This window comes from Protopterus annectens, chromosome 13.part0 (genome assembly GCF_019279795.1).
Source record: "Protopterus annectens isolate FY-2018-M chromosome 13.part0, PAN1.0, whole genome shotgun sequence".
In the NCBI taxonomy this organism is placed as follows: domain Eukaryota; kingdom Metazoa; phylum Chordata; order Ceratodontiformes; family Protopteridae; genus Protopterus; species Protopterus annectens.
Genome location: NC_056747.1, coordinates 695,466,672 through 695,488,841, shown reverse-complemented (window position 1 = coordinate 695,488,841; position 22,170 = coordinate 695,466,672). Strand labels below are relative to the sequence as shown.

The 22,170-nt window shown below is 44.4% G+C and overlaps 1 protein-coding gene across 2 annotated transcripts in view; it reads left to right on the top strand.

Moving 5' to 3' along the window:
* Positions 1-22,170, top strand: part of TSR1 (TSR1 ribosome maturation factor) — an 895,152-nt gene that overhangs the window by 628,518 nt on the left and 244,464 nt on the right. For both annotated transcript variants that reach the window (XM_044054379.1, XM_044054378.1), the window contains one exon: positions 5,463-5,595. In XM_044054379.1, coding sequence (XP_043910314.1) covers positions 5,463-5,595 — 133 coding nt within the window. The remainder of the gene's footprint in view (positions 1-5,462; positions 5,596-22,170) is intronic.

The window sequence follows — 22,170 nt, the reverse complement described above, 5'->3', positions numbered from 1 at the left end:
TAAGACAGAAGTGGCAAACTTCACGACAGCCATGCAGACGGACATTAGAGCTACGACTGCTGAATCCTATACAGATACACTTTATAAGCACTTACACAAGTGCCTGGAAAGTGCTATACCTAACAGAACCAAGATGCTATCCTCCAAAACAGGGAAGCCAAGCTGGTGGTCCCCTGCCATAAAAAAATTCTACAACAGAAGAAAGAAACTGTTGCAAAAAAGAGTAAAATCCCATGATTGGAGGAACTCCCTGGTCAGCCTCAGTAAGAAGCTGAGATCCCGCATAAAATTCTCCAAAGCTAGTTATGAAAATAAAATCGCCAGTGATTCTAAAGACAACCACAAAGCATTCTATAGCTATGTCAAGAATCCCAATGGCAACACTCAGATCTTCTCTAGGTTACAGCACAAAAGCACTAAATATACAGAACCAACTGATATTGCTAACATCCTGGCAGATAGGCTCAGTGCTAACTTTACCCCTCTCTCACCCCCTAAAGGGCCCATCTCTTTACTGGAAGAATGCAAAGTTCCTGTAATCACGGCTGCGCAGGTAAAAGCTACACTCTCCAAAGCCAAGAACACAGCATCCATGGGACCTGACAACATCCCAGGCTGCATTCTGCACAAACTACAGAATGAACTGGTACCCCACCTAAGCACCATGTTCAGTCATAGCCTTACCTCAGGCTTTGTGCCCACTGAATGGCGCACAGCGACAGTTATCCCACTCCACAAAGAGGGAGCCACCATGGACCCCAGGAACTACCGCCCATTTAGCCTAACGAGCCTGGTCTGCAAGGCCATAGAACGTATCATCATGGAACTTATAAACTAAGACATTGGTAATCTTTGGACCTCACCCAGTTCAGGTTTGTAAAAGGCAGATCATGTTTCCTAAACCTCAGTCGGTCACCAAAGCCGTAGACGAGGGTAAGGTGGTTCACACAGCCTATCTAGATCTCGCCAAGGCTTTTGACACCATTCCCCACTTAGGGATTTATACCAAGTTTAGCGAGATAATTCCAATGTCACAAGATGGGTTGCCAACTGGCGGCTCACTGACAGAACCCACGCTGTGAAAGTAGCAGACTCCAAATCCAACTTCAGACCAATGACAAGTGGAATACCACAGGGTTCATTCCTGAGTCCTCTCCTGTTTGGTATCTACCAAACACAGAAGGCCTTTGGCTAATGACTTTCGCAGATGACTGCAAACTAGGAGCCATAATTGAAACTCCTAACGATGTGGACATCCTACAAAAGGGCCTCACTGAGACAGATGCCTGATGTCAAACCCATGGCTTCAATCTCAATGCCAAAAAGTGCATTGTCATCCCCTTTGGTAAAAACTCTGTACCCATGAGCTACCACATAGGTGGTAGTGTACTTAACACCGAAAGTGTGATAAGAGACCTTGGGAGTAGTCTCTCCTTTGATAGTCACATTGCCACAGTAGTCAGGAAATCCTACATGGCACATCTCATCACAAAAGGTTTCTCATCCAGGAAAAAGAGGTCAATGTTCCCCTCTTCTCGTCACTGATTAGACCCATTATAGAGTACAATGCCCCTTTGGTATGTACCTCACAAGACATCTGCAACAACTGGAAAGGCCACAAAAATACCTCACAAAGAGGATTACCGGCCTCAAACAGATGTCGTACGCAGACTGTCTCAAAAAACTCCAGCTTTACTCCATTGCATATCGCCTACTCGGAGGCGATCTCTGCCCAACATACAAAGCTATGTCAAATCCAGAGCTGTTGGATAAGCTCCACTTAAAGAAATCCCATTCCCTCTGAGCTACACGCTCTAGGGATCTAAGCCTTGTCACCACAGTAAACGGAACATGCTGGAGTGTATATATATATATATATATATATATATATATATATATATCTGTCTGTATGTGTGTGTGTGAATATATATATATATATATATATATATGTGTGTGTGTGTGTGTGTGTGTGTATGTTTTTGTGTGTATATATATATATATATATATATATATAAATATATATGTGTGTGTGTGTCTTTGTCTTTATATATGTATGTTTGTGTGTGTATATATATATATATATATATATATATATATATATATATATATATATATATATATATACAAGTACATATATAATGTATACACATGCACGCACACACTCACACACACACACACACACACACACACAAAATATTACACATGCCCATACTTCACTCCTAAGTAGGGTAGTGAAACCAGCTATAGACTCTTGTAAAGCTTTAGTTAATGTACGTAAAATGTATATGGAGATCTTCCTTACTTTGTTGTCCACTTCTTTCCTTTCCCTGTCTCCTTTGGTGTTTTTTTTCCTTGTGTTTGAGGTTAGTGCCCTTGAGTTGATGGCTGTGGGGGGTGGGGGCATAGGGTCTGCTTTGCTTGTGGATTCCAGACAGTACAAGCAAGCAAAATTTAAGCGTAATGCTACTCATTGCAATAAGTCTAAACTTCAAAATGCATTTACTCGAGGCACTCCTTAAAATGTAGAACATTGACATCTGTGCAGTGACAGAAACCTGGGTCAAGGCTCTAGAGACCACCCCTGCATTACCAGGCTATAATTCATACCACACCTTTCGGCCACCTAACTTGGACCGAAACACTAAAGGCGGAGGCGTGTCCATATTCAGTAAAGATATCCACACCTTCAGGCTAGTTGCTCAGCATAATGCATTTGATATTATCCAAGTGCAACTAACTCTGGGCAAGACTGCAGTCCAAATTGTAACTTGCTACAGATCCCCCACCATGCTCCAGGATTCCCACTCATCATTTCTTGATACACTGGAAATATTAGGGTACAATCCAACACCCTCATAATGGGCGATTTCAACTACCCCACCATTAACTGGGAAAAGTACTCATGTACCAACTCTTTTGCTCAACGTTTTTTGGAATTCATAAATTCCAACGCTTTGGATCAACTTATCCACACCCCCACCAGGGGTAGCAATATCCTAGACCAGGTCATTACCAATGTGGGCGACCACTGTTCCACATCAGAGGCCAATTTCTCATTGGTCACATCCGACCACAAGCTAATCACCCTAGACATCCGCATCCCGCCCCCACCCCCCATTAGTTTAACAACCGTGAAAAATGTTTCCAAAACTAACTCTATGCTTCTTAAGACAGAAGTGGCAAACTTCACGACAGCCATGCAGACGGACATTAGAGCTACGACTGCTGAATCCTATACAGATACACTTTATAAGCACTTACACAAGTGCCTGGAAAGTGCTATACCTAACAGAACCAAGATGCTATCCTCCAAAACAGGGAAGCCAAGCTGGTGGTCCCCTGCCATAAAAAAATTCTACAACAGAAGAAAGAAACTGTTGCAAAAAAGAGTAAAATCCCATGATTGGAGGAACTCCCTGGTCAGCCTCAGTAAGAAGCTGAGATCCCGCATAAAATTCTCCAAAGCTAGTTATGAAAATAAAATCGCCAGTGATTCTAAAGACAACCACAAAGCATTCTATAGCTATGTCAAGAATCCCAATGGCAACACTCAGATCTTCTCTAGGTTACAGCACAAAAGCACTAAATATACAGAACCAACTGATATTGCTAACATCCTGGCAGATAGGCTCAGTGCTAACTTTACCCCTCTCTCACCCCCTAAAGGGCCCATCTCTTTACTGGAAGAATGCAAAGTTCCTGTAATCACGGCTGCGCAGGTAAAAGCTACACTCTCCAAAGCCAAGAACACAGCATCCATGGGACCTGACAACATCCCAGGCTGCATTCTGCACAAACTACAGAATGAACTGGTACCCCACCTAAGCACCATGTTCAGTCATAGCCTTACCTCAGGCTTTGTGCCCACTGAATGGCGCACAGCGACAGTTATCCCACTCCACAAAGAGGGAGCCACCATGGACCCCAGGAACTACCGCCCATTTAGCCTAACGAGCCTGGTCTGCAAGGCCATAGAACGTATCATCATGGAACTTATAAACTAAGACATTGGTAATCTTTGGACCTCACCCAGTTCAGGTTTGTAAAAGGCAGATCATGTTTCCTAAACCTCAGTCGGTCACCAAAGCCGTGAGACGAGGGTAAGGTGGTTCACACAGCCTATCTAGATCTCGCCAAGGCTTTTGACACCATTCCCCACTTAGGGATTTATACCAAGTTTAGCGAGATAATTCCAATGTCACAAGATGGGTTGCCAACTGGCGGCTCACTGACAGAACCCACGCTGTGAAAGTAGCAGACTCCAAATCCAACTTCAGACCAATGACAAGTGGAATACCACAGGGTTCATTCCTGAGTCCTCTCCTGTTTGGTATCTACCAAACACAGAAGGCCTTTGGCTAATGACTTTCGCAGATGACTGCAAACTAGGAGCCATAATTGAAACTCCTAACGATGTGGACATCCTACAAAAGGGCCTCACTGAGACAGATGCCTGATGTCAAACCCATGGCTTCAATCTCAATGCCAAAAAGTGCATTGTCATCCCCTTTGGTAAAAACTCTGTACCCATGAGCTACCACATAGGTGGTAGTCTACTTAACACCGAAAGTGTGATAAGAGACCTTGGGAGTAGTCTCTCCTTTGATAGTCACATTGCCACAGTAGTCAGGAAATCCTACATGGCACATCTCATCACAAAAGGTTTCTCATCCAGGAAAAAAAGAGGTCAATGTTCCCCTCTTTTCGTCACTGATTAGACCCATTATAGAGTACAATGCCCCTTTGGTATGTACCTCACAAGACATCTGCAACAACTGGAAAGGCCACAAAAATACCTCACAAAGAGGATTACCGGCCTCAAACAGATGTCGTACGCAGACTGTCTCAAAAAACTCCAGCTTTACTCCATTGCATATCGCCTACTCGGAGGCGATCTCTGCCCAACATACAAAGCTATGTCAAATCCAGAGCTGTTGGATAAGCTCCACTTAAAGAAATCCCATTCCCTCTGAGCTACACGCTCTAGGGATCTAAGCCTTGTCACCACAGTAAACGGAACATGCTGGAGGGATAGATTCCTGTCCCAGAGACTTGCCATACTCTGTAACAAACTATCTATCTATATCAAACATAGCTCCTCATTAGCACTCTTCAGGAAAAATCTTGATGATTGGATGGGAGATAGGAAATTCACCCCAGGGATCACTTCTGTGGCTCTGCTTGACAGGGCACAGGAAAATAATTTTCTTGGTTGGCAACAGTCAGGGTACCCTTTTGGCTAGCCTTATATAGGCCATAGGGCCAATACCCTAGTACCTACCTATGAACTAAATAACGTTTTTTTTTTTCTTCTGAAGTCCATCTGACTTTTTAAAAGCCATTCCATATGTTTCAAATGTTGCCATTTCCTTTTGTACTTGGCCTTTTCTTGCTTTGTACTGTGTAGGTAATGGATTTCTCCCATGTACACTTCTTATATTTATTTTCACTGTTTTTCACAGATGACAGTGATGCATTTCATTGTGAGGAGGCATCCTGGGAATAAAGAGCCAGTCAAGTCAAAGGAAGAGATCACTGTCCATTGTGGATGCAGGCGTTACAGAACTTGCCCATTGTATTCCCAGCACACATCAGGTAAAGTTGTACTTTTAAATCAGCTGCATTTGTTTCCTAAACATTGCTGTGTTGCATTTGTAACTCTTTACATGTTAATGGAGATGTGTTTTTAGCCATTTGCCATGTCTCTCTGTGTTTTATTTTATTGCTGTAGTATTTATTACTCAGCAAGACAAATTTTTTTGAAACTGTTAAAAGAATGCCACTTTTAAGCATATTTGCCAGCAGCCATTTCTTTTTAACCTTTGTGTTCCTTTTTAAACTCCCTGCTTCCTAACATCATTTGATTATTTCCTATGTATCTGCATGCAAGTCTTAACAGTCAGACTGGTGATGAGTCCTTACTGCTAGGTTTATACTGTGTTTGGCAGTGTAATTCCTAAACAGCTGTACTCCAGTGTAGTAATTTTTACTTTTTCGGAAATTATAATTTGGTTATTTCTCAGGTGTGCAGTAGACTTAAACCCCATAATTATCTCTCTGGCACCCAAAGGTATTCTACAAATATTGGTAAGAGAAAAGATACTTGGGTCACTTTATCGACGTACATTAGGAGTCTGAGCTGCTGCTTCTTGTTAAAGCAGATGTTAATCCTAAGATACAAGAAGAGAAAATCAGAAATGCTTCCTCTCCTCAGACTTCCAATGAAAAGGAGTATTTGGATTTTTCCCAAGGTCTTGAAGGCCATTTTATCACTCAAACCATCCTTTGCATCCTTTGGTCCTACTTCTTCTGTCCATTGTCATCCCCCTTTTTACCATTTTTTACATGGTGTTGGGGTGTCATGTCAGCTGTCACCATCTCTTGTGATTTAATGCCACTCACCTACTTTCTTCAAAACTCATAGACTTTTAGAATCATCCTTCAAGGGTAATGAGGCAGAGTCTGGTTCTGATGAAAACTGTCTGGCATACTCCTCTCAAGTCAACTCTCCAGGACATTTCGCTTCTAATGAAGTCTCCCTTTCCCTTAATTCTCCTCTAGAGAAAGTTTCATTTGAAGAAACCATTTCCACCCTGATGAAGCATTTTGAATGGGAATCCAAACAAATTTCAGATGTGCAAAAAAGGTATTATAACCTGTTACAGCGGTAGGTAATCATGCATTTGCTGCAGTTCTCCCAGTCCTAGATGCCTTTCTCGGATGCTTTTGCTGCTACTTCCACTGCTCCTGACACCCAGCCATCAGCCTCTAAAAGGCCTGATAAGTTTTACAAAGTGCCTGAAGATCTAAAGTTTCTGTACTAGAACCCTTTAGTAGATCCTTTTGATCTGATGTCTGCTCCCTCTGCATTCATCCTCTGGAACTTCAGATCCAATTCCGATCTAATACCAGACAATTCTAAAGCCTTTCAGCTTGACTTGGCTCTGCCTCCCTTACCCATAACTCCCTGCTCCTCCATAAACTCCCCAGATCTAGTTTGCTACCTTTCATGGTTGCAGCTTGATCCTTGATCATTTTATTTCTATAAATCTACTGCAGGGAGTGATATTTCCCTTCTGTTACCCAATTTTATTATAGTACAAGGTTGTGTGTGTCTTTTTTACAGGTAGTTAGGTAGTGTGCATGAGTTTTTTTTTTTTCTTAGTTTGGTAGATAGACCCTTTTCTCTCTACCCCTTCCCCACCCATTTTCTTCCGTGTTAGTGTCTAGGTGTGTGTGTGTGTGTGTGTGTGTGTGTGTGTGTGTGTGTGTGTGTGTGTGTGTGTGTGTGTGTGTGTGTTTTGGGCATGGACAAGGAGTTGAAGAAATGCATCTCTTGAGGGCACAAAATGCCCCTCAGAATACTCACCTTTATTGTGTATATTGCTTGGGCCCAGAACACTTAAGACTCCGGGTGCTGTGTTTACGAGAGCTTTGGCTGTTAATCCTTGTAAGAGCACAAGGCTAAGCCCTTTCTTAATGGCCTTTTGCCTTCTAGATGTTCTTCGTGTTTCACTGTTGCAGTCATTACATTTGGGTAATCTGCTGGCAGGTTACCCTCAGCTGGCCTGATTAACAAAGTCTTGGGTCCTGCATCGGTTGCTGTCCCCTCTTCCATGACGTCAGGTCGTCAGGGGTATAAAACATGCAGCCAACGCCATTACATCACTCTTTCTTGCCGCGCGGTGCCTGAAGCAGAAGCAGTTCGCAAGTGTCGATTGGCGGACCCCTGAAATTTTTGTTTTCAAGTTTCAGAACTGAAGTCTTCAACTAAAAGCTAAATACCCTGTTGGGGAAACTTTTTCTTGCTCCTTACCAATGTCTGTAAAAGTTAATAATTGCATTACTTGTGGGAAGCAAATACTTCATAAGGATTTTCATTTGTACTGTATTCCTTGCCCTAGACCCTGATCATAACGTACCTTTTTGTCGGTTTTGTGCTAGATTTAACCAACGCACTATTAAACGTCGGTACATTTTTGCTTCTAAATATTTTGTCTCACGATTTAACTATCCAGAAATGACGTCGGTTAGCAATCCGACTACTGGAATACCTAAAAAATGCAAAGAAAAAGACAGACCGTCGAGGTCCAAAACTGACAACGACGCTTCTCTTAAGCCAGTCGCTAGTTCGCCTTTACTCATTGAGGTGCTTTTGCAGCCCCTGATGCCCCCTACTTTTGATTCGCAGGCCTCTACTGAGACCCATTCGGAGTCCGGTATGCCACAAGATGCTTTAAGTATTGAACCCACGGATGTCTCTACCTTAGATGGCTCCAGAGCCACTGAGCAGGCACCGGATTCTGAGGGTGTTTTCAGGCCTAAAGATTTGTATATTAAACCAACGCCATCTTCAAAACTAAGGCCAAAATCTACTATGTCTAAAAAAAAAAAAAAAAACGACACTTGGGCCACGTGTGCAGGCCCCTATGCCTAAAAAACAAATTATCAAAATGGCTGAAGATTTAATTACCTTGATCAGGGGTAGCCATCCCCCTCCTGCTAAGAGGCCTAGGCAAGACATTGACTTTGAATCTTCAGATCAGGATTCTATTTCTTCTGATTCTTCTACTGAACAGGATTTATCTATACCTACTTATGAGGATTCTGATGCAGAAGATTCCATCCCTTTTGCTTCTCCCCCTGAGGATTTCTCTTTTGGAGAAACTTTACATACCTTAAGGGAACATTTCCACTGGGAAAGTCAGGATTTCTCTGAATCTAAAAAGAGACTTAGGGATTTTCTTTTTCTTCTTCAGCATAGGCCTTTGCCTATACCTCCTGTTGTAGACATTGTTGATAATGTTTTTTCAGAATCTAGTATGACTCCTGATTCTCTGCCTCCGGCTCCTATTAAGCCAGACAGATACTACAGGGTTCCTGACTCCCACAAATTCCTTTTCAAAAACCCTACTGCTGATCCTGAAACCATCTCTCAGGGTCCCAAGGGCATTAAGGCCTCTACTGCTAAAAATCCTACTCCTTCTGATAGGGATTCCAGGGTGTTGGATAGATGGGGTAAGAAGGTTTACACGTCTGCAACCTTGGCAATCAGGGCTTTAAACTATCAGTTTCATATGCTTAAATATCAACAGCATATCATGGGACTACTTTAAACAGAAAATGATGTTAATCTCTGACTGTGTGGAAAATAAAGATTTGCATTATTTATTGCATTCAGCTGAACAAGTTGGAAAACATACTTTGCAGTGTGCTTTTGATTCATTGGAGGCCTCTTGCAGGGCTGCTGTAACTGGATCTGTGCTAAGAAGGCATGCTTGGCTCAAAGAGCAAATGCTGCCTGACCATGGTAAAGCACAATTGTTGGATGCTCCTTTACAACAGAACTGTCTCTTTGGTAATAAGGCTAAATAGGTGTTAAAAAAGATGGAAGATAAAGCTAAATCTATGCAAACTGTGAAAGATTTCTTACAAGTGCAACCTCCAAGTTTTAGTAGACACTGGCCTACTAAGAACTGGTCCTTTCCAGTCCCTTCGAGAGCCGCTCAAGTCAAATCCAGACATTCCAAAGGCTCCAGGGTTCAGTCACAAGGAACTTTTAGAACAAAGCAGTGGGGTGCCTCTACCTCCAAATCTGGAAACAACAAGGCACCTTCCTATGGTAAACAGTCTCATTGACTTCCCTCTACAATCGCCAAGCACTTACCTTTTAGCCGCCCCTTTGGGGGGGAAACTGCCACTTCATGCACGAAACTGGCAACTTATTACCCATTACAAATGGGTTTTAAATATAGTTTCCCAGGGATACAGATTTCATTTCCACATGTTGCCAATACCAAACAGATGGCCAGATCTGCCCCCAAATCAGGGGGCAGAGGCCCAGAAACAAGTCCTGTCCCTCATGAATATGGGGGCTATTCAACCAGTACCTGAAGTGGAAAAGGGACAAGGTTTTCTATTCAAGACTTTTCCTGGCACCCAGAAAAGACAAATCATGGCATCCAATTTTGGACTTACCACTCTAAACACATTTCTGGACATTCCAAAATTCAAGATGCTGACTCTTCAACAGTTACTGCCTATGCTAGGCAAAGATGCCTGGTTGGTAACTCTAGACTTAAGAGGCTTACCTGCATATCCCAATCAGGGAATCTTGCAGAATATAACTCTGCTTCAAAGCAGGCTACTTGCATTACCAGTTCTCTGCACTGCCCTTTGACTTACATACTGTGCCCAGGGTCTTCACAAAGTGCCTGGCTCCAGTAATTGTGTTTTGCAGGCAAAGAAATATTCAGATATATCCATACCTGGACGATTGTCTAATTCAGGCAGAAAACAAGGACATTATTCTAAAGCATCTGGCATTTGTAAAAAGGGTTCTAACTTGTCTAGGGTACACCATAAATGAAAAGAAATCACAACTGGTACCCTTTCAAAAAATTACATTCTTGGATGCAAGCTTGAATACATCTGCCCAGATGACTTACCTTACGCCAGAAAAGCAAATTCAATTGGTGACTTACTTCAAACAGGTGGCCACAAAAACCATGCTATCTGCAAGGCAAATTTTGCAAGCCTTGGGGTTCATGGCCTCCTGCATTCTTCTAATTCCATATGCAAGACTGCGTATGAGGAAACTTCAGTGGTACTTAAAAAGTGTATGGAGTCTACATTGTCACAGCCTGGAAACAATGATTCCTATTATACCTTGCCTGCAACTAGAGTTCCTATGGTGGGCAGAGGCCTGCCACCAAAACAAGAGACTGCCATTCACTCCACCCCCTGCCGCCCAAACCCTAACTACAGACGCATCAGACTATGCTTGGGGGGGTTCATCTGTCAGGAAAGTGCACTCGGGGCAAATGGAGCCCAAATTAAATGCACCTGCATATCAATCAGAAAGTGATGCTAGCTGTACAGAATGCTTCGACAGCCTTCAAGGACTACCTCCATCAGGGACAACTAATGGTAAAGACAGACAACACCACAGTTATGTGGTACATAAACAAGCAGGGGGTACACATTCCTACCCCCTTTGCAGATTAGCCATGGCATTGTGGAACACGACCTTGACCTATCAAATACAACTACAAGCTCAATTCCTGCCAGGAAAGCTAAATACTCTGGCAGACAAATTAAGCAGAAATCTTATGGACCCACATGAATGGAAACTGGAACCACAAGTTTTCAACATGTTGACACGCAAATGGGGGAGCCCAGACATAGATCTTTTTGCCTCACCCCAGAACTATCAGTTGGACAAATTCTGCACAAGAATTCATCACAAAAAAGCATGGAAAGTGGATGCTTTATTATTCAGCTGGAAAAACCTATCAGTCCTATGCTTTTCCCCCTCTGCCTCTGCTCTCCTAAGTTCTACTAAAAGTCAGACAGGACAAACCAAAAATGATTCTTATTGCTCCAGACTGTCCTAGCCAGCACTGGTACCCACTCCTGCGCAATGTGTCACACCTTCCTCCCTGGCACCTGCCTCAGACACCTTACCCACTATCTCAGCAGAACTACATAATTCTGCACACTCAGCTCCAAACTTGAATCTTGCAGCATGGGTAATCAACTAATTTCACCCTTGGCATCCCTCAGCAAACCTGCGATGGATGTCATTTTGGAGGCTAGAAGGCCTAGTACTAGAAAATCTTATGCTGGCAAATGGAAAAGATTCTGTGCCTGGAACCAATCACAAGGAATAAGCACAGCAATGCCCAACATTCCTTAGATTCTGCAATACTTAACTGAGATGCTTCACAAGGGCCTATCTTTTTCTTCTAGAAAAATCCATGCCTCTGCCATTTCAGCTCATTACACCACAGAACCTCCCCTCTTCTCTCATCCTCTGCTAAAGCAGTATCTCAGAGGGGCCAAAACTTTAAGACCTCCCAGGAGAGCACCAACTTCTGCATGGGACCTCAATTTTGTTTTGGAAAAACGTACTCTCCCTCCTTTTGAGCCAGCTGCTACTGCAGACTTTTTCTCTTCTGGAAAACAGCTTTCCTTTTAGCAGTCACTTCAGCTAGAAGGATTTTAGAATTACAGGCTCTTATGGCAGTGGAGCCTTTCATTTTTTTTCATCCGGACAAGGTGGCTCTCGGGACCAATCCATCTTTCATGCCTACGGTGGTATCCAGTGTGGCTCTTAATCAGACCATTCATCTGCCATCCTTCTTTCCCAATCCACAGAACAAGGGTGAGCAGATTCTGCATTCATTGGATGTACACAGACAACTTGGATTCTACTTAAACAAGACAAAATCTCTAAGAAAATCTGAACAACTATTGGTGGCATTTGCTGCAGGGGCAGAGGGAATGGCTATTTCAAAGCAGACTATTTCCAAATGGATACGCCATTGTATTAGTTTCTGCTATATGCACCATGGTAAACCTGTCCCCAAGGGGATCAGATCGCATTCCACCAGGGCTACATCTACTTCTGCAGCCTTTCTCAGAGGGGTTCCTACCAGAAACATTCTATAAGCTGCTACCTGGAGCTCAGGTCATACTTTCACCAAACATTACCATTTACCTCTCTTCTCTAAATCCAGAGCTGGCATTGCCACTGCTGTCCTGCAGGGCCTTATAGCTGCTCCTAATGCTGTATAAATCCATCCTCCCAACCATAGCTTTGGGATTCTACCCAAATGTAATGACTGCAACATTGAAACACGAAGAGCATAGTACAGTTGTGTACACTTAACATAAATGTAGATGTTCGAGTGAGTGTATTCACTGTTTCAGTCCTGGTTACCCACCCTCCAACCCCCTGTTTTTTCTTTTACTATACCTCTCCTTTTTTTTTACTATGCTTAAAAGCCTTTTTGATGTATTTGCTTTTGTGTGGAGGTATATTTTTTTGTGTTTTAAATTTTTTGTATATATATATATATATATATATATATATATATATATGTGTGTGTGTGTGTGTGTGTGAATTTTGCTCCCCATTTGGGGGGCACCTTACATCTGGGGCAAGAAAAACTGATGCAGTGGCGTCGGCTGCATGTTTTATACCCCTGATGACCTGACGTCATGGAAGAAGGGACAGCAACCGATGCAGGACCCAAGACTTTGTTAATCAGGCCGATTGAGGACAAACTGCCAGCAGATTACCCAAATGTAATGACTACAACAGTGAATACACTCGAACATCTACATTTATGGTAAGTGTACACAACTGTACTTTCTTCTTTCAGTCCTGAGGTTTTCCCCCCAGATCCCAAGGCTGGTTCTGAGAAGCCTAATGTGCAAGACCAGGCACTACTGTCGGGAGCACAAGAGGTGGTCCTCTGCTTCCACTTTGGGGATGACTCCCGTGAGTTCTCTGGGCCCAAAGGTCCCTCTGCTTTGAGCCTCCCCGGGTTCCTCAGTGCCGACTTTGTCTCTGAGATTTTGGAGCTGATCGCCTTTGCTGCCAAAAACTTTGAAGAAGGCCTCACTGGTTTCAAGTATTCCCAGTCCATTTCTGGTTAAAGGGCTCCTTCGGGTAGAGTAGCTTCCCCACTATTCCACAGATACTCTTTTTTGCTCACCAGAATCCTTCCCTTCTCCAGCTTGGATCGGACATACAAGGTCATCTTTGCACCGACCCTTGAAGCTGTCCTCTGTGATTTCATCTGACCAGTCATCCAGGTTGGTGAGCAGTATCAGACAGTGAGAACCTGAACAGTTGATGTGGTCCATTTTACAGGCACAGATGCAATTAGGCCTCATCCCATTGGGTCTGACAAACTCCTGGACCTTTGGATCTGATGTCTTCAGGGGCCGGTGGAGTTCCCATCCACTGGGTCAGATCCAGCAGGCTGACGTACTTTGAGTCCGTCATATCCTTAGTGGCATTTACCCAGACCATTTCGGGGACTGTAGCTTCTCTGAGCCATGATGTTGAGGCTGGAGTTTGGGGTCATCGGTACTGGTCTCCAGTTCGTCATTCCCCCAACAGAGCCTTGGCCTTGGATACTTTGGGTCTGGTCTCAGGATTGGGTCAAGGTGCAGTCCCTTTGGGTTCAGAATGGTCTTCGGTGCCTTCAGGTTTCAGGACACTCTGATCTGTGAGGCCTGCTTCAGCTTTGATGTTGTGGAGAGGATGTTCTTGGTCCGAGAGAAGTGTCTGATATCTCCAGCTGGCACCCTCTCCCGTTTTCCGCTTCTGCCACTGGCCAGTCATTACCCTGTTCCCAGGCAGCCCATGTTAATGGGCCTCCCATCTACCACCTTGAAGGGGTTTACCCTACTCTTCCCTTTCTACTGATTTGTCTGAAGAGTAAGTTCAAGAGAAAGCGCCTGGCTTGTCTAGTGGAATCCCCCACTGAGGTTACTGACCATGAGGTAAGAGATGGTTTCCCACAGGTCACCTTGTTATGACTCCGTTTTTGGCGCTTTGTTGGAGCTTCTTCGCCAGAGCAGGAGCTGGCCATCAAACCCTCTATCCAGAGGAGTTGATCTTCCTGGAGGCCTTTGATGTAGGCCCATACCTGTCTTTGGTGGTGCCTCCTCCAGATGCCCTTGTAAATTTGTAATCTTGGAGGGTGTAGACGGAGCCCAGCACAGTAGAACTAATACGTCGGAAACCGGACAAAGTTCTTGCCCCCCCCCCTCCCCCGGACATGCCTTATTGGAGAATGGGTCCAATCATCGATGCCATTGTTATGACGGCACCACCAAAAAGGAGATTTCCAAACAGAGTTCCTTGATCCAGCTCAGGAACCAGAGAGTCTCTGGTGTTGGATCACTCAAGGAAGTGATCCTGTGCCTCCGCCTTTTCTCTGAGTGTTGTTAATTTTTCATGTTATATGACAAAGCTTCAGCAAGAACTGATTGCTAAAGTGTCAAGAACCCTCAAGACACAGCAGTCCCCGAATACTCAGTAGAAGCTAGAGATTTGAAGTTGTTGTTTTAATTTGGTCTTCAACCTGTGGGACATGGATCCAGAACGGATCCAATTCAGCCGCATTTTTCCAGCATCGGATCCCGTCTCCAAGCTCTTCCCCTACCCTTGTCATCTTCCTCCCCAGATCTCGTTTACTGCATGTATCACTCGCATCATTGTCCATGCTCCAGGCTTTTCTGGATAAGTGAATTTGTTATTTAATCCTAAATTTTCACCCTTTTCTATCTTCCTTCACTTTCCCCTACGCCTGATGCTCAGGCGTCAGTCTCAAGTTGTAAAAATAAATAAAGAAATAAATGATGTGCATCGTGTTTCACTGTTGCAGTCATTACACTTGGGTTATCCTGCTGGCAGGCGACCCGCCGTAGGCCCGAGTTCCAAAGTCTTGGTCCGGCGTCGGTTGCTGTCGCCTCTTCCCTGACGTCAGTGCGCCAGGGGTATAAAAGTTGCAACCGACGCCATTTTCTTCAGTCTTTCTTGCCTCATGGTGCCCGAAGCAAAAGCAGTTCAAGTGCCGGTCGTCCGACTCCTGAGATTTTCAAAATTGAGTTTCAGAACCGAAGTCCTCAATAAAGCTAAGTACCCCATTGGGGAAACTTTTTATTGCTCTAGACCGATGTCAGTAAAAGTTAATAATTGTATTTCTTGTGGGAAGCAAATACCTCATAAGGACTTTCACTCTTAGTGTATTCCTTGCCTAGGCCCTGACCACGACATTACTAGTTGTCGGTTTTGTGCTAGATTCAATAAACGAACTATTAAACTTCGGTTTGATTTTGCTTTACATTATTTTGGCCGAAGGTTTAATTACATAATGCCGTCAGAACAACCGACGACCGGAATTTATAAAAAACGCAAAGACAAAGAAAAGGACAGGCATCCGAGGTCCAAAACCGACGACGACGCCTCTTCTAGGCCAGTCGCCGGTTCTCAGTGAGGTGCTTTCGCAGCCCCTGACACCTGCTACGTCAGAGCCACAGGCCATAACCGACAGCCACAAGGTATTGGGCCTACGGAAACTATACCCTCAGATGGGTCCGGAGCCGCTGAGCAGGCATTGGCTTCTGAGGGTGTTTTCAGACCTTCACAGCTTACAATTATGCCCACTACAGCAGCAAAAGCAAAGTCAAAAACACCATTAAAGACAAGGAAACCAGTACAGCATTCTCCAGAACAGTCATCCATGCCAAAGAAACAGATGCTTAAAATGGCCGAAGACCTAATTACCTTAATCAGGGGTTCCCATCCCCCTCCTGACAAAAGGTCTAGGTAAGACACTGATTATGACTCCTCTGACCAGGTTTCCATTTCCTCTGATTCCTCTTCTGATCAGGGATATTCTCTCCCTCCCTATGAGGACTCTGATGCAGAAGAGTCCATACCTTCAGCCTCTCCGCCTGAGGATTATTCTTTTGGGGAAACACTGCACACCATGAGGGAGCATTTCCATTGGGAGAGCCAGAATTATTCTGAATCCAAGAAAAGGCTCAGAGACTTCCTTTTATTGCCTCAGCACAGGCCCCTGGCTATCCCCCCTGTGCTTGATATTGTTGATGATGTTTTTTTCTGAATCCAGTCTGTCTCCTGATTCTTTACCCCTTTCACCAGTTAAGCCAGACAGGTACTACAGAGTCCCTGACTCTCACAAATTTCTTTACAAAAACCCCGCTGCAGACCCAGAAACAATTTCCCAGGGTCCTAAAGGGGTTAAGGCTTCTACTGCCAAAAATTCTGTCCCCTCGGATAGGGATTCCAGAGCTCTGGACAGATGGAGGAAAAAAGTTTACACTTCTGCTACGTTAGCTGTAAGAGCTTTAAACTGTCAGTTTCACATGCTTAAATAACAACAGTACTTCATGTCTTTGTTAAAGCAGAAAATTATTTCAAATACAGAAGGTTCTGACAGTAAGGAAATGCAGGATTTATTGCATGCAGTTGAACAAGTGGGAAAGCATACTCTGCAATGTGGTTTTGATTCATTAGAGGCTTCTTGTAGAGCCGCAGTTACAGGCTCTGTTATTCGAAGGCATGCTTGGTTGAAAGAACAAAGTTTACCTGACCATGTTAAAGTAAAATTATTGGATGCTCCATTACAGCATGATACTTTGTTTGGTGTTAAGGCAGAAGAGGTGTTAAAGAAAATGGAGGATAAAGCAAAGTCAATGCAGACAGTGAAAGATTTCTTACAGGTTCAACTACCTAGATTTAGCAGAAACTGGCCTTCAAAAAATTGGTCCTTTCCAGTGTCAGACAGGCCACAAAGAGGCAGATACAGATGCCCAAGAGGCAGATCTCAGCCCCAAGGCTTCTACAGACCTAAGCAATGGGGTGCTTCCACCCCCAAAGGAGGGGAAGACAAATCACAACCTTATAGGAAATAGTCCCAATGACTTCACTCTACAAATGCCAAGCACTTACCTCTTGACAGTACCCCTAGGGGGGGAGCTAGCACTTTTCTCAAAAAATTGGCACATGATCACCCAGGACCAATGGGTGCTGAATATTGTTTCTCAGGGTTACAGGTCCCACTTCCAAAACCAAAAGGTATGCCAGACTTGCCACAAAACCAATGGGCAGAGGCACACAAACAGATTGCTGCTCTTATGGACATGGGAGCTGTTCATAAAGTTCCACAGCAAGAATAGGGACAAGGATTTTACTCAAGCCTTTTCTTAGTACCCAGAAAGGACAAAGCCCGGAGACCAATACTGGACCTGTCGACCCTAAATACTTTCCTAGATGTTCCAAAATTCAAAATGTTAACACTTAAGCAACTTCTGCCCATGCTGGGCAAGAAGGCTTAGCTAGTCACTTTGGACCTCAAGGAGGCATACCTGCATGTACCAATCAGACAATCTTGCAGAAGATACCTCAGATTCATAGGCTCAATGCATTACCAATTCTCTGCACTGCCCTTTGGCTTATCTACTGCGCCCAGTGTCTTCACAAAATGCCTGGCACCAGTAATTGCATTTTGCAAACAAAAAGGAATTCAAATATATCCCTACTTGGATGACTGCCTTATTCAAGCAGAGAACAAGGGCATTCTTCTAAAGCATCTGGCGTTTGTAAAAAGATTGCTAATTTGCCTAGGGTACACAGTAAACAAAAAGAAATCAAAACTAGTGCCCTCTCAAGAGATAATATTCCTGGGTGCAAGCTTAAATACAACTGCCCAGATGGCTTATCTCACGACAGACAAACAAAAGGCAACTGACTCATTACTTTCAAATGATGGCAACAAAAACCCTGCTCCCTGCAAGAAAAAGTCTGCAGGCCCTGGGCTTCATGGCATCCTGCATTCTACTAATTCCATATGCAAAACTGCATATGAGGAAACTACAGTGGTATCTAAAAAGTGTTTGGACTCAGCATTGTCACAGTCTGGAAACAGTCATAACTTTAATTCCCTGCCTACAACAGGAGTTTTGATGGTGGGCCCAGGCCTCTCACCACAACAAGGGACAGCCTTTCACTTTACCCACAGCCAGGCAGACAATAACAACAGATGCATCGGATTATGCCTGGGGGGCACATATGGCAGGAAAATGTATTCAGGGCACATGGACCAAGGAACAAATGCATCTTCACATCAATCAAAAAGAGATGCTAGCTGTACAGAATGCCCCGACAGCTTTCAAGGACCTAATACATCCAGGGCAACTATTAATAAAGACGGACAATACCACAGTTATGTGGTACATAAACAAGCAAGGGGGCACACATTCTTACCCCCTATGCAGACAAGCCATGACTTTGTGGAACACAGCACTGACCTATCAAGAACATCTGCAGGCACAATTCCTGCCAGGAACAAAAAAAATACACTGGCAGACGAACTAAGCAGAAATCTCATGGATCCTCACGAATGGAAGCTAAATCCACAAGTGTTCAGCATGATAACGAGGAAATGGGGATGCCCAGACATAGATCTCTTTGCCTCCCCTCACAATTACCAAATACAGAAATTTTGAAAGTGGATGCTCTGTCTTTCAGCTGGAAAGGCCTGACAGTCTATGCCTTCCCTCCGATGCCTCTTCTCACCGAGGTGCTACTAAAAGTCAGACAAGAAAGGCCAAAAATTATCCTGATTGCACCAGACTGGCCACGTTAGCACTGGTACCCAATCCTAAAGAATTTGTCTCAAGGCCCAGCTTGGCTGCTAATTCCTCATCTTCTGACACAACAAGACAATCGGATTCTGCATAGTCAACTCAGAGCCTTAAACCTGGCAGCATGGCAGATAATGTAGCCACTCAGACTGCACCTCTCTCTAAAGCTGTTATGGATGTCATCTTAGAAGCCAGGAGGCCCAGCTCTTGGAAATCTTATGCAGAAAAATGGAAGAGATTCTGTGCTTGGAACCAGGTACAAGGGCTCGAACCACTTGTCCCTAATATACCTCAGATTTTACAATACCTAACTGAGATACTGGACAAAGGCTTATCTTTCTCATCTATTAAAATCCATGCCTCTGCCATTTCAGCTTATTACAATACAGAACCTCCTATTTTTTCACATCCTCTACTACGACAGTACCTCAGAGGGGCAAAAAATATAAGAACCCCAAGGAGAGCACCAGTACCTACTTGGGACCTCAATTTTGTTTTAGAAAAGCTCACACTGCCTCCTTTTGAACCAGCCAGCACAGCTGATCTAAAATACTTGTCATAGAAAACTGCTCTGCTCCTAGCAATAACTTCAGCAAGAAGAGTCTCAGGGTTACAGGCATTAATGGCTGTGGAACCTTTCCTCATTTTTCATCAGGACAGGGTGTCTCTTAGGACAAACCCAACATTCATGCCAAAGGTGGTCTCCAATGTGGCCTTAAACCAAGCCATTCATTTACCTACTTTTTACCCAAATCCCCAGAATAAAGAGGAGAGACTTCTGCACGCTTTGGATATACACAGACAGCTATGATTCCATTTGGACAAAACAAAAGCTTTCAGAAAAACTGAGCAACTGTTTGTAGCATATGCTGCAGGATCACAAGGAAAGCCTATTACAAAGCAGACAATCTCGAAATGGATGGGACACTGCATCCGCTTCTGTTATGCACAACATGGCAAATCAGTGCCTAAGGACATTATGCCTCATTCTACCAGAGCAGCAGCCACTTCAGCAGCTTTCCTCAGAGGAGTACCAACCAAAGACATTTTAGAAGCTGCAACCTGGATCTCAGTGCACACTTTCACCAAGCACTACCACTTACCTCTCTACTCTAAATCCAGAGCAGGCTTTGCCGCTGCAGTTCTGCAGGGCTTGCTAGCCTCTCCAAATCCAATTTAGGCCCAGCCACCCAACCTCAGCTTTGGGATTCTATCCAAGTGTAATGACTGCAACAGTGAAACACGATGAACATAGTACAGTTGTGTACCTACCATAAATGTAGATGTTAGAGTGTATTCACTGTTGCAGTCCAGGTTACCCACCCACCATCCCCCTTTTCTCCATTGCTGGGCCTTTTCTGTAGTACTCATCTCTATACTACCTATGTGTGGTGTATTTGCTTGTAGATGAAGGAAATGTTTATAGTAATATATGCTTGTTTTTGGCATAATTTTATCTTTCCAGCCTTCCTATCTGGGGCACCTGACATCTGGGGCAAGAAAAACTGAAGAAAATGGCGTTGGTTGCAACTTTTATACCCGTGGCGCACTGACGTCAGGGAAGAGGCGACAGCAACCAACGCCAGACCAAGACTTTGGAACTCGGGCTGACTGCCAGCAGGATAACCCAAGTGTAATGACTGCAACAGTGAATACACTCAAACATCTACATTTATGGTAGGTACACAGCTGTACTTTCCCTTTCCCCTCACTATCTTTTCGTAAGTATGTGTGTGAGTTAGAGAGTGTGAGTGCTCGTGGGCTGTCTCACCATTTTCAGTGGCTGAGACACCCAAACCATGGTTCAGAAAGTGCACAGAGTGTGGCTAGAAGCTTTCCCCCGCAGATGGCCACACTCGCTGTGTAGTGTGCTTAGGGGTCCAGCACCTTGAGTCCTCCTGTTCAATCCCCGCGCATTGATCAACACGAGGAATAAGCTGATTCTTAAGTGCCTCCTCCTCCTGCAGAGGCCCAAGCTTCTTCTGCTGCTTCCTGCACCCCGGCCTTTGGGACTCAAATTCCCTCCAAGAGGACCGGGGATAGAGATAAGCGCAAACACAAGCCTGGGATAGGCCGAGGAAGCAGTCCCCCGACTGCTCTTCCTCTGCCAAGCCGCCAGTGAAATCTCATTCAGCTCCTAGCTCGGACCCTCCCAGGTTCTGCTTACCTTGCTTCTCTTTAGAGCCGGAGGTGTCTCTTGGCCATTCCCCGTTGCCAGCTTCCCCTGATTGCCTGTCTAGGCCAGTGTTGGCTTTCCCTCACTGTCTGTCTAGACCGGTGTCGGTGGCCTCTTCCGCCAGGTCCACCCACAGCCTCTTCGAAGCCGAGGTGGACACAATGATGCGGATATTCATCTGCACTCAAATTCAGATGGGAATCTTGTCTGACCCCTCCCTCTCCGGGGCTATGGGCATGCAGTCTGCCTTTATCCTGATCCAACTCCAAGCTTTGGAGTTCTTGGGTCCGAAGCCCCTCGGCATCAAGGGGTCAGGGCCAATGGTACTGGTACATCGATGGCAACCATTGCCCTGAGTGGGTCAGTTCCAGTCTGCAGTTCCTGTCTTGGAAGACAACCTTCCTGATTGCCATTACTTCAGCTAAAAGAGTGTCAGAGCTTCAGGCCTCATCTTTTAAGCCTCCTTATATGTTTGTTTGTGTCTTTCGGCTTTTCCCGGTCAGGGGTTGCCACAGCGGAACTCTGGTCTGCTAATGATAGGCAGTAGATTTTTATGTGCTGGCTTGCCGGGCCTAACGCACAACCTTCAACGAAGGAACGCCCATTCACGCATGTCGACACACAGAAGACGCTCTAACTGAGAATTGAACAGGCAACGTCTAACTGTGAGGTGACAACACTACCGCAGCACCACCACCACAGCCAGTTAAGCCTACTTATATGATCTTCATAAACACAGGGTATCTTTGCACACTAATCGTCATAAACACAGGGTATCTTTGCACACTAATCCTTCTTTCCTTCCAAAAGTGGCTTCAGAATCTAGCATTAATCAGGTCATCAGTCTCCCTGTTTTCTTTCCGAACTTACATAATATGGAAGAGTATAAATTGCACCTGCTTGATGTTCATAGACAATTAAGTTTTTACTTGCACAGAACAGGCTTTTCGCAAGTCTGATCAGCTTTTTGTTTTCTACTCTAAGCCCTTTTTAGGGAAACCTGTATCGAAGGTCATTAT